Source organism: Pristiophorus japonicus, chromosome 7, assembly GCF_044704955.1.
Source record: "Pristiophorus japonicus isolate sPriJap1 chromosome 7, sPriJap1.hap1, whole genome shotgun sequence".
Classification (NCBI taxonomy): domain Eukaryota; kingdom Metazoa; phylum Chordata; class Chondrichthyes; family Pristiophoridae; genus Pristiophorus; species Pristiophorus japonicus.
In genome coordinates, this window is record NC_091983.1 from 56,330,980 (window position 1) to 56,344,767 (window position 13,788).

Below are 13,788 nucleotides of genomic sequence, written 5' to 3' on the forward strand. Positions count from 1 at the left end.
TTACAATGTGATGTCCTGTTATTTTCAATTATTGACTTTTACAACAAGTTGTAAAACTGGCATTGAATATTAGTGAATTTTTTTTAACACTTCTGATGTCATCCGCAATACAGGACAATTTACTGAGTGGGAGTCAAATTCAGTAAGGTTAAAAAAAGGAAAAATCATGTACAGTGGAACTTTGATTATTTGCCATAATGGGGCAGAAATTCCGGCCTCCCGAATCCGTACTGTGTGTACACGGATCTGGGAAGACATCGCAAAAGCCGGTTTTCAGCGCACAATGCTGGAGTTCGACAGATCTTCCGTATCTCGGGAACGAGGACATTTGCAAGGGCAAGATTGCGGTATTTACCTATATCTTGCCCAGCAAATGTCCTGAAAACTTTTGCGCCTGTAAAAGTAGGCTATGTTTTAAAACACACTTAAAACATAAAAAATAAAATTTAAAAAACACGTTATTTTTAAAACTCTGCCAACTACACTAAATTTATTTTAAAACATAATTTAAAAAAAACTTATTTTTAAAAATTGGGAAAATATATATTTTTAATACATAAATAACTAATTTAAATTAACGTTAAATATGTAGTGTATTTTTAATGTTGTGTGTGTTTGGGGGGGGGGACGGACGGTTCTCATTCATAATAATGAGAACTCCAACCTACGGAGTTCCCATTATTATGAATGAGAACATACTTTACCTGGATTGGCTACCAGAGCCATGTGACTGCAGCTCCAGCCCTGCGCACGTCCTGACGTGCACGCGTTGCGATGCGCTTGTGGGCGAAGCAGCTTCAGATAAGTGCATTCGCTCAAGATTTTTTACCCAATCGCCTGCAGGAAGCAGCTGACCGGGATTTCTGGGCCAATAAAAATTGGTGGGTAATTGAGATTTCATTCGAACAAGGATGGACTGTTTTGGGGATTGGAGGTGTCCATTATATATCCCTGTCAAGTTTTGATTCTTTTGAGGTATTCCTGAGCTGACAAAATAAACTAATTTAGGGAAAGTCAAATATAAGAAGCTGCTCCATACTCCTAAACCAGTGACCAGTGTGTCCTTCTCTTTTTCTCTCTCTCTCTCTCTCTCTCTCTCCTACAGTGTGATCCACTGAATTACAGACTCCTATGAAATGAGAATGTGGGTAAGAGGAGGGTGGATGATTGATATTCTAAGGCAAACATAATATACAGTTAGAGAGGATTCGTTGGGGTTTTACCAAAGAAAAGTGATCTTTTGGTGATGCAAGATGAACAATAGTAAATTTTACTGTTTAGAGATAAAATTCTTTGTACAATTCCACATGACAGGAATTACTTCGATCAATCTTCATAGCTACCATAAATTGCTACAGGGCTTGCGCTGCTATGATAGCTCTTTTGTATGTGTCAGTAACTTTACTTTCCAGCATTTGCAAAAAAAAGCCTTTATATTTCTCCTAAATTTACTCTTCTGTTTTTCACTGCATCACTAATCTGCATTGATTCTACCTCATATTTAATTTCACTGCATGTAACTTCAGAGTACATAAATATCCTGTTTCTATAGTTGGCTTAAGGTCTGAGTTTTTTTATAGAGTACTATCACAAGAAGATTTGTTTGGATCAAATCTAATTTTATTGTGACTTCAGGTGAAGTTATCCAGTGTAAATAGGGTAGATTGCTTTGTGTTTAAATGTGAATTAGAGTGCTATTGCTTTAAGAAAGCACTTTGGAAATAAACTAGGATCAAACCTTTGATCAGGATACAATCTGGAGCTGACGTTCCATGGTGCATTCTCTTTATTAACAGATACAAAATGAGGTATAGTTGGAAATCAGGGCACACTGGAATATTATTTGGGAAGAAGTGTGAAAGTGGATTTTGGAGCAAGACCCAGTGTGCCCCATTGGGGATTTGCTGAAGGAGTGGAGGCGGGCTGTTCTTGTTTGTACCTTTTTTACTAATAATGTCACCGAAAGAGATAGGACTGACTAGATGATGCACGGAGGAAAACCTGGCAGTTCATCCTTTGGTGCCTGTAGCATAGGGTAAGTCTGCATGAAGCAGGGGTACATTACTTGCCAGGCTGTGGAATTGTGGACCACCAAATTTGGAAATGGAAATTTCCTTATGGTGATAGATCACTTCATCCTGGCTTGCCAACATTTGACCCTGATCTACGCCAGTATTTCCTCCCCTAGCCCCAACCTAACTGGTACCCCAGCTGTGCTGATATCATGGGGATATCAGCATTTTTTTGGTCTTACCCCATTGTAGATACGGGGGTTTATGCAGGCTCTCAGGAAATTCAGGGCTCAGGTATTTTGCTGTGTGAACAATTTAAAAATAAATAAATGGAATTAATTTATTTTATGCAGATTATTTGTGTAAAGTTGATATGCTTTTTTAAAAATTAAAACAAAAAGCATAATTGAACTAACAAGATATCAAATTGATACATAAATTCTCACATTGAGGTTTATTCATGTCTTGCATAGTTTCCTAATTTTTATGACCTGATAACTTCAACAAACTGACTTTTTAATTTTTCGACTACAATAGCAAAATATTGCAGATGCTGGAAATCTGAAATAAAAACAGAAAATGCTGGAAATGCTCAGCACGTCAGGCAACATTTGTGGAGAGAGTAACGGAGTGAAAATCTGTCGATGTTCTGATGAAAGGCCATCGACCTGAAAAGTTCATTCTGGTTGACTCCACAGATACTGTCTGACCTGCTCAGTATTTCTGGCATTTTCTGTTTCTATTTTTATTTTTTCTACGCCACTATTATCTAACCTGATGGTCTTTCACCAAAATTCTGACTTTGTGCCTTTTATAGTTTAATCATTTTGTTACTTTGTATAATTTGTAGATTATTCTGCTGAAATTTGAGAGATAGTTAAATGTGTGCAGCCATACTCCATACAGGCAATTGTCGGTCTCGTGGCTTATTTGATTTGTCTGGCTGAGTAATTGTTTATTTGGCCAACAAACCTCAAGCAAATTAATGGAAATAATATCTGAATGCGTGGAGATATCTCGTTTAGCTGCAAAGTGCTGCCCCTTATTTATGTTATTTACGTTGGTGCTAAAACATACATATATGCATGAGTATTTAGCTTTGGATAATTTGCCTTTTTGATCTTTATTTTTTTGACTGAGCATTTGGGTGCACAACAATTGTACCGCTACAGTAAGTATAGTGCACTGCTTCCAATGGGAAAATGTAATTTAATAACACAGATATGTAAATGCTGAAAGTGCTTGAGTATTTTATTCCCCACAAGTTATTTGTAATTAATTATATTGTATGTCTATTTTCTTAAAGTAAAATCGCAGAATTTGGATACCAATGAATACTTTTTAATGTCACCAATCTGCTGTGGAATCTTATTTTTTGCAGAGTCGGATATTGAACTTTTATGCTTCAATCTGAATTATGTTCTGATTGCCTTTATGTAAACTTGTCTTTTAAATGAAGTCTGGTTAGCAAGGCACAATATGATTGGACTGGAAAATATTTTTCCTAAAGTTTCATTATTTATGGTTTCAGAAGGGAGATACTCCACTTCACATAGCAATCCGTGGGAGAAGCAGAAAATTAGCAGAATTGTTGTTGAGAAACCCTAAAGATGGACGTCTACTATACCGACCTAACAAAGCAAGCGAAACTCCGTACAACATAGATTGTAGCCATCAGAAAAGCATTTTGACCCAGATATTTGGAGCACGTAAGAGCTTTACTTGTTTGTGTGCAATCACAAAATATTTGGGTTTGTGAAAAAAATCAAAGTTGGCTAATGAAATAAAAATACACTGGGCTTCTCTTGTGGCACATGATAGTATCTAGTGTGGTGCTGAGCCATACAGATGAGAAAAGTCTGTGCTAAGTAAGCTAATCTCTGCTATGCTACTACAATATAGGCTTTTTGGTCTCCCCTCCTCAGGTGGGAGAAAAACAATTGGCAGAGTTCTCCTTTTTTGCTATCTAGTGATAACTTTGTGGCTTTTATGGCAGTGGAACTAAATGTCTTGCCTCTCGGGTCGCTGCTAATCAACAATTCTAAATGAAACATTTTATAATGGAGACTGACTGGGAGATGCCAGTATGTGTGCAGCTATCCCTGGCACAAAGAAGAAGAAAAAGGCGACAGAGACTGGGTTTGGTAACTACCCCTTTGTTATTTAGGTGCTTCCTGAAGATCTTCCAGGGTTGAGGAAAAGCCAGTCAAATGAGGTGGGAAGGCTTTAAGGTGTTAATCCGATTCTTTTTGCTGCAAGTATGTTAGGTGTGCACCGAAACCCGGATGCCAGAAGTTGGCAGTAGACCAGTGAGGCATAAAAAGGCACTGGACCCGTCGTTCTCTCTTTCCCCCCCCCCGCCCAAACCCCACCTAGGTTGTTGCAGTGGATCTTTGGTCCTGGAAATATTCTGACCAGCTCTCCACTCCTGATTCCGGGTACAGTTCCGTGCCAAGGGACCAAGGGATAGGCCTGCGAGTAGGGAATATTGGGCCTTTACAGATGACCTGAACCTGGAACTCCAGGCAGGTTCAGGTCATGTTAGGACAGCAGAGTGGATACCTTTGGGTCCATTCCATCTGTTTTGCATAGAAGCCAACGCGCATGAATATTATTTTCTGGTAATCCATTGCGGGCCACTTTCTGAAGTAATCATGCCAGTCGTTTAATCATCTAGAACAGTATATCTGCGAGTAAATCTACACTGACAGCAGATGCAAAAACAGAATAAATACTTAATGTAAAATTTAAAATATTGTAGGCAATTTTAAGACTATAAAGTTAAGAGGTTTCCAATGATTATTATAAAATGCTTGAACGCAACCCTTTCTGTTTGATATTGTTCAATCCCTTTATACCACTGTCTTGACCAGAAACTAATCATTCACAGTTGATTATAATATTTATTATCACTAAAATTAGTGATTAGGCGACAATCATTGATCATTGAATGCCATAAATTGATTATGCAGGGTTCACTTGGCAATCGTTATTCTTGTGATCACTGGTAGTTTTGAATTTTTAAAAGAAAGTCGTAAAACGCTTTTGAGAATTGTACTATTATAATAAATATTTAAAATCAGGATATTAATGGGAGCAATTACAAGTCTAAAATCTCATCTTGGATTTAAATAATGGTTATAAACTGCTTTGCTCTTCATTTTGTAACATCATCTGAAGACCGATTACTTTGTCATGATCGATTCAAGGTGTAACTTTTTCTCTTGGGTGGTATGTAAGAACAGGTGTTTCTCAAAATGAATTCTGGTAGTTACCGAGAGTAAAGAAAGCTTGGAGAATGTGTTTGGGTGTCAGTTGGTGCAAGGCCAGAGCCTTCATGTATTTCATAGAACTCTCTAAGTGAATACAATGGCTTTTTATATTGAACATCAACAATGCAGTTTCCAAATGCTTCGAACACCGCTTTGTTAATTTTAGTTTGTTGCTTATCAATACTTTGTTGATCCATACAGGGTATACTGTTTAAAATGGCAGATTCCTTATTTTAGTTTCAATTCCATTTGACATAATGGAGCTGGGTTTGTGCTTTTTTTTTCTGGAATATAGTACCTCTACCAAAAATATTAGGAAGTTGGATATTCTTGCATATCGTTAGTGAGAATTTTCTCTCCCCCACCTAACCGCCACCGCCCCACCACCCCCCAAAATTGTAATGCCTCTTGATTTCATAGAATCATATAAATTTACAGCACAGAAAGAGGCCATTCAGCCCAATGTGCACATAACAATAATCCATCTACATCATGCCCCCTCTTATTTTTCTTGTAGCCTTACTGTATCTATTTTTTGGGGGGTTTGTATTTTAAAAGTTATTTAATTTTATAATTTTCAGCAAATAAATAGAGTACAAGAACAACAATAACCAGTTCAGAACAGGATGATTAAAACAACATGGGTAAGCAACAGAACCATGTGATGTCTGTAAACTCCCAAGAAAAGAAAAACAATGAAGTATGTAGTCCTGAATGTATAATAAAGAGAGTTCATTCAATCTCCAGTTGTGATTAATTTTTAATATAAATTAAAACTATGTAAAAGACATCTTAAAAGATATGTCAAACCTCCAGTTATTTTCCCTCGAACTGGGAATATAACAACGGTTGAAGAGAAGGTAGAAGCTGTAACTCTGAAAGGGAGATGAGAGGCTGATGAGTTTATTTCCAATAAAATAGGTTTTGCCATATCCTATCTATATTTGCCTATCAGGAGAGATACTGAGATTGAAATCTAGGAACTCCTGATGAGCCCTGTGAACTATGCTTAAAAAAGCTGACCACAACTGGGACCATGACATTATGTAGCTGGAGAGTAATCTTCCAGAGCATTGGAATCCAGGTGCATTATTTTGAATCCTGTCTCTGCGAACGTAGTTCCAATATATGAAAGTTGTAAATATATACACTGAATATTGAGGACTTGCAGGTAAAAACACTGAAACCACATTTTCTTGTGAGGTGGCTGTCCTTGCCTGAACCATTACAACAGTTTTAATAATTCAGGTTAGGGACAGGGAACCCACCTTACTGTGGGGGAAGCTAAAATTGCTGAAGGGTAAGGCCATCCTGCCTGCCATAATAAATAAACAGGGAATCATAGTACGAGTCTCTGAAAGTGCACGACCAGTGATGAGAGGTTATTGCAGAGGCAAGTAGGTGGGGGCAGATGGCTCATGGCTGTATTGCAAGAACAATCTAGTATAAAGAGGTGATGGGTTAGAACCCATTGTGCCTGTTTTTTGAGTGCAAAATGGAGACACAGCACCATGTTCCCAGGGCTATGCCCCACATCTGAACTTTGTCTTTTTTTGCATGCTCGTATGCCTCCTTTTTGATTTTTATATCGGCTCCATCTACATTCCTTCTTCCTTCCATTTCCAAAAACACATCTAATTGTCCCTTGAATCCATTTACGTTATACAGTACCGCCGCTTGTAGCAGGCGTGATTTTCCTGCTATATGCAATAACCAGTATAACATTGTAGCTCTAATATGGGTGTTGAAGTCTTCCAAATGGGGTCTGAGCAACGCTGTACACAGAAACAACTCACTCTCTTCAAAACAAGGAGTAGATTGTCTACAACCTGTAGTTTGAGGGTTGTAAGTATAGAATGACTGGTGACTAGGTCTGCCAGCACGATCCTATTAGATTTTTGCAACTATTTGTTGCTCAGTGGCATCGCCTCCTTTTCTTCTCTGCTGTTGATTGTTCACAACCTGGCCCAAGTCACATCTCACTAACCATAGATGGGCTAAGTAACCACCCACTGTTAAAGGGATTTTCTCCAATTCCTTTAAGTTTAATTGGAATAAAACTAGTTTAAAAAATATATGCCCTTATTTTCGCCATTGTCGGCGTTTTTTTGGTGCCTGGCGATTTTTTTTTGATGTAATGGGTCAGTTTAAATTTTCCCCAAAGTTTTGGCGCTGGCGCCGACTATCAGCACCAGAGATTTTGGAGGCAGATATTTTGGCGCTGGTCTATGTTGTAAAGTGATTCCGCGGAGTTTTTAGCCATTTAGGCCATTTTCCCCAGCACCGTTTTTTTCCCCAAAACAGTGCAGAGACACCTTGGAACTCGTTTTTTAAAAATCCTACCTTAAGTTAATGAAATCGGCGCTGGCCCGCTGCAATCCCTGGCTGAAGGTCCTCCACGCACCCGGCCCACTGCTATCCCTGGCTGAAGGTCCTTCACGCCAGACTGAACAACAAACTCCAGGCACATTGAAAAATAAACTTGCAGAAGAGCCTTCATTTTACAAACAAGACTGATGGAGGAAATTTTCAACTTTGCCCCAAAGGGATCACCTGGCAGAGCAGATCACAGCTTATAGAACCTGCCCCTGTTTCATTTCAACATTTTTTTTTAAACTACATATTTTATTATAAGAAGTTAACAGCATTCACTAGATTAACTTTTATATATTTTAATGCCTTTATTAAAATTTTTATATGAAGGCATAAGACTCGTGCTTGTAGTTTCAAGTTCATGAAATAGTATTTTGAACTTTATGCAGATTGGTTACAACACAGAAGGAGGCCGTTTGGCCTGTCGAATCCGTGACATAATCGAGAAAGATTTTCTAGTGCTGGATTCAAAAAATAATGTACAGGATTCTGGTTAAATGTAAAAATAAATACTTTATTAAATATTTGTACAGTACAGTTGTACTAACTTTTAACTTTAATAACGAATACATTTTTGCATCAAACTTTTCAATGAAGAAACAAGCAAGCAAGCCATCTCTCCTTCCCTTTGAAGCTGTGCGCCACTCCTGCCCCTGTTGTTGCCTCTACCCCTAACCGTGCCCGTTGTTGCAGACTTCTGCTTCCTCGCCCCTCCCCCCGACCCCAAGGTTTTTTCTGTTTTCTTTCCAATGGCGCGTTTGTTGTTAGTGGGTTCCGACAGGGACAGAGCTAGCAGACGTCATTGTGGAAGGCCCGGGTTCCTTTTCGGACTCTTCTTCAGCCTGTGGATCAACCCCTGACTTTGGTCTGGGGGTTAGAATGTTAGTGGCAGCAATAACCGGACGAGGTGTGCCCCCTTATTGCTGCTACTACCTCTGACATCTGTCCCGACAGTGTTCCTATCTCTAATGACAGTCACGCAATTTCTCCCCTCACCTCACCCTTTCCTCCTGACAGTATTGCTACTTCAAGTGTCAGTTCCGCTAATTCTACCCTCACCCCACCCAAGGTTTCCAGGAGCGATCTCGTTAGTTGGATGCTCGCCCCACTCATCCCCACGAACTATTCTATATTCCCTGCATTCTGTATTTCAGGTTCAGTTCTCCCTTCCATCTTTCTCTGCCGTCTCCCAGGTGTGGCTTGCTGCGACACACTGGGACCCGCAGCCTCAAACGGTACACCTTGAAATGTCACGTCGGTTGATTCACTCAGGAAGGTGCTTGGAATCCTCGAGGGGTTGACCATCTCCAATTCCAGTGTAACCATCTCAGTATCGGGGTCTTCCTGCTGCCCTTCATTTTCCTAATGTAGATGAACAATATCTGGCTGACAGCTTCCTGATCATGCTCTTCTTCTACTTCAGGTTCATCTTCTGTCGCTTCCTGATGCGCAACGTCTGTAAAACATAACAGATGCTTGGTTAGCAGCAGGGGAAGAAACGTAAACAGCACATGCAGTACTTAACATTTAGCCAACTCAGACTGTGCAATTTGCAGGGCTTGCCCTCTCTTGGTAAAGCCCAGCTTCCACGTTGGTGGTTTGATGTTCTGCGAGATTTAATCATATCAGCTATCCTCTGTTCCACAGCTGTTAGTTGCAGCCTACTTGCCAGACCGCCTCCTGTTTTTGACCTTCCTTGATTGATCTGTGACACCATCTTCTGCAAAGGTGAAAATAGAACTTTTTCTATAAATCCCCAGGGCCTGATGGTCTGCATCCCAGATTACTTAAGGAGGCGGCCTTGGAAATAGCGGATGCATTAACAGTCATTTTCCAACATTCCAGATACTCTGGATCAGTTCCTATGGAGTGGAGGGGAGCCAATGTAACACCACTTTTTAAAAAAGGAGGGAGAGAGAAAACAGGGAATTATAGACCGGTCAGCCTGACATCGGTAGTGGGTAAAATGATGGAATCCATTATTAAGGATGTCATAGCAGTGCATTTGGAAAGAGGTGACATGATGGGTCCAAGTCAGCATGGATTTGTGAAAGGGAAATCATGCTTGACAAATCTTCTGGAATTTTTTGAAGATGTTTCCAGTAGAGTGGACAAGGGAGAACCAGTTGATGTGGTGTATTTGGACTTTCAGAAGGCTTTCGACAAGGTCCCACACAAGTGATTAATGTGCAAAGTTAAAGCACATGGGATTGGGGGTAGTGTGCTGATGTGGATTGAGAACTGGTTGGCAGACAGGAAGCAAAGAGTAGGAGTAAATGGGTACTTTTCAGAATGACAGGCAGTGACTAGTGGAGTACCGCAAGGTTCTGTGCTGGGGCCCCAGCTGTTTACATTGTACATTAATATTTTAGACGAGGGAATCAAATGTAGTATCTCCAAATTTGCAGATGACACTAAGTTGGGTGGCAGTGTGAGCTGCGAGGAGGATGCTATGAGGCTGCAGAGTGACTTGGATAGGTTAGGTGAGTGGGTAAATGCATGGCAGATGAAGTATAATGTGGATAAATGTGAGGTTATCCACTTTGGTGGTAAAAACAGAGAGACTATTATCTGAATGGTGACAGATTAGGAAAAGGGGAGGTGCAATGAGACCTGGGTGTCATGGTACATCAGTCATTGAAGGTTGGCATGCAGGTACAGCAGGCGGTTAAGAAAGCAAATGACATGTTGGCCTTCATAGCAAGGGGATTTGAGTACAGGGACAGGGAGGTGTTCCTACAGTTGTAAAGGGCCTTGGTGAGGCCACACCTGGAGTATTGTGTCCAGTTTTGGTCTCCTAACTTGAGGAAGGACATTCTTGTTATTGAGGGAGTGCAGCAAAGGTTCACCAGACTGATTCCCGGGATGGCGGGACTGGCACATCAAGAAAGACTGGATCAACTGGGCTTGTATTCACTGGAGTTCAGAAGAATGAGAGGGGATCTCATAGAAACGTTTAAAATTCTGACGGGTTTAGACAGGTTAGATGCAGGAAGAATGTTCCCAAAGTTTGCGAAGTCCAGAACTAGGGGTCACAGCCTAAAGATAAGGGGTAAGCCATTTAGGACCGAGATGAGGAGAAACTTCTTCACCCAGAGATTGGTGAACCTGTGGCATTCTCTACCACAGAAAGTTGTTGAGGCCAATTCACTAAATATATTCAAAAAGGAGTTAGATGTAGTCCTTACTACTAGGGGGATCAAGGGGTATGGCGAGAAAGCAGGAATGGGTACTGAGATTGCATGTTCAGCTATGAACTCATTGAATGGCGGTGCAGGCTCGAAGGGCTGAATGGCCTACTCCTGCACCTATTTTCTCTGTAAAGAGAGGGTCCACGCGCACCCCCCCATCCCCCACCGTGCGTACACCTGACCCTCGCCGCGCATGCGCACAACCCCCGCCCCCACGCACACATTGAAATAAAGTTCCACAAGCAGTGTGACAAAAGGTTAGAATTCATTACATTGTCAGAATCCCTGTTTCTGCCTGAAATAAACAGAACGCTTAAAACGCTATAACCAGAAACTTTGAAATTGATAATGAAAATGGGTAATGATTATCGCTTTCTGGATATACAAGTGACTGCCCATTTTAAAAATGGACATTTTAAGTGCGGGGAGGGGGGTGGCGCGCGAAGACACTGGTTCAAATCTGAGATTTTGGCAGGTTAACATTTTAATATTATAATCAACTAAATACTACAGCCAGGGCTTTGACTTTTCTTTCGGGAAATACTTCCATGGGTACTGTGTGCCCTTCAGTATTTCGTCCAAGCGACCATTATTCACATGTAAACTTTGATGGTGGGTGTCAATAGGCTGTGAGACTTATGGGGCATCACAGTTGAACCTAGTGTTGTCCTGATATGTGCACATTGACACTTCAAGCAGGGGTTACTGGATGCTGACCAGGAGTGTGATTCCTTGCTGATTTCCCCTTCCACCCCCGCCCCCCCCCCCCCCCCCAATGCTAGCCTAGGGGTGATGAACTCAATTGTAGTCAGCTTGCTGACATGTCACCAGTGATCAGCTATCTTAGCGTAGACTTTGGATCTAACCTGGAAATTTCCTGGTCTATATAACCCAACTACTTATTAGATAAGCTCTATTGAGGTATTGGTAAAGCCAGTTAACTATCCCCCTTTCCACAACACCCATTTCAGCAATAACAATTAAAGTTATGCTATAGTTGATTTTATGTAACTGGATTAAAACGAAAATTGAATGCTGTTGGATTATACCATCTCAGGCATCTACAAGATCCTATTTTTTGAGAAACAGGACAAGTTTGGATCATAGTTGAAGGAGGGGTTGCACTTTGTCTACTGTAGGATTTAGGAAGCATTTGAAAGTTCTTCACTTCCTTCACACATGGATAGTGAGACTGTTATGTATTGTCCATGTACATTAAATGTATAGTTACAGTGGTGCGCCACAAGGGGCACTGTGGTGGGAGACCCAAAGTACCTGAGACAGAGTATAAAAGGCTGACCACCACACCTGAAGGGTACTCTGGAGTTACACAATAAAGGACCAAGGTGACAGCAGTTACTACAACACCAGACTGTGTGGAGTCAGTGATTTGAGTGTTGCATACATTACAAATTGGCGACAAGGACACGGACGAGCTCTTCACGCAACCATGGCTACTTTGGGCACGCTAAAGGATTTCAGAGGGTAATGACTGGGATGCCTTTACAGAAAGGCTCAGGTACTATTTTATAGCAAACGACCTGACAGGGAACACGAGCGCACTGATAGAGAAGCGTAAGGCGATATTGCTATCCAGTTGTGGTGAGGAGGTTTACCGTCTCGTCAGGGATTTGCTGGCACCTGCGAGCACCAAGGACAAGTCATATGAGGAGCTGATTGAACTCATTCGTAACCAACTGAAACCGAAGGAGAGCATCCTTAAGGCCAGGCACAAATTCTACCACCACTGCAGACCTGAGGGCCAGGATGTCACAAAATATGCTGCGGACATCAGGAGACTTGCGAGAGTCTGCTGAGGGGGGCTAATCGAGTAGCACCATGCTAGCGCTGCGGAGGAAGCCATGGGGCTCACCGGTGCAGGTTTGCGGAGTATACGTGTAATACCTGCCACACGAAAGGCCACCTTCAGCGTATGTGCAAAAGAGACACGACTCACCGTGTGGCTGAGGAGATGGTAGATGATCTGCTATCCAGCGAGGAGCATTGCGGTTTGGCTCGACGGGCATCCCAGCCCCAGGTAGATGCGTTTGGACTGTATACGTGTACCGACGATTCGGCCCCAGTGACTTTGGAAGTTAAGATTAACGGAGTCCCAGTGAGTATGGAAGTGGACACGGGGTCGGGTCAGTCGCTGATGAGTCAGGAAACTTTTGATAAACTGGATCAACCCAGCTGCACGACCTAAGCTGGTCCCAGTCACAGCGAAGCTGCGCACCTACACCAAGGAATTGATGCCTGTTCTTGGCAGAGCGGATGTGCGGGTATCTCACGGTGGCGAGATGCACGGTTTACCTTTGTGGATCATTGCAGGCGATGGGCCGACACGAATCGGCAGGAGAAGGATGGGGAAGGTTTGTGGGAGCTGGGAAGACTTCATTCCTCCACAGACTGCTGTCCCCTGTGTTCACAGGCAGAGCAGGCCTTCACCTTCGGATCGGATGGCAGCGAAGGAAGCATATGTGGGGTTGGGCAGACCAGCGGCGGCCATCGACTCTCCCCTGCAAAGTCGGAGAGTGAGAAAGAGGCGCTGGAACCAGCAGAAGCGCCGACTGAGCTGGAGAAGAGAGAGGGAGAGCGGGCAGCAGTTCGGTGGATTTCTGGTAGCGGCGGATCTCCCTCAGAGCCACGGTGCCGTGGCCGGAGCGCTCTTCTGGGCTGTTTTGGTCGCCAGCTGTTTGCGGGGAGAAAGAGAGAAGGAGCAGGCAGCAGCGAGTTCAGGATGGCGGCAAGCCTCGTGGCAGCAGAGTTCTGCAGAGAGAGGCAGGCAGGCACCAGCAGAGCACCTAAAATGGCGGCGCCCAGTAGAAACCTCGTGGAAAAATCAAAATGGCGTCTTAAAAGGGAAATGTACCCGGGAGTCTTAAAGGGGCCTTACACCGTTGGCGGTCCCCACAGAGACTTTTTTGTAAGGGCAAGAGT

At 42.3% G+C, this 13,788-nt stretch overlaps 1 protein-coding gene across 6 annotated transcripts in view; it reads left to right on the forward strand.

The window, feature by feature from the left end:
• The window catches only part of LOC139267124 (kinase D-interacting substrate of 220 kDa-like), a 225,306-nt gene that overhangs the window by 80,917 nt on the left and 130,601 nt on the right, over window positions 1–13,788 (forward strand). For all 6 annotated transcript variants that reach the window (XM_070884962.1, XM_070884957.1, XM_070884960.1 and 3 more), the window contains one exon: window positions 3,544–3,721. In XM_070884962.1, the coding sequence (XP_070741063.1) occupies window positions 3,544–3,721 (178 nt within the window). The remainder of the gene's footprint in view (window positions 1–3,543; window positions 3,722–13,788) is intronic.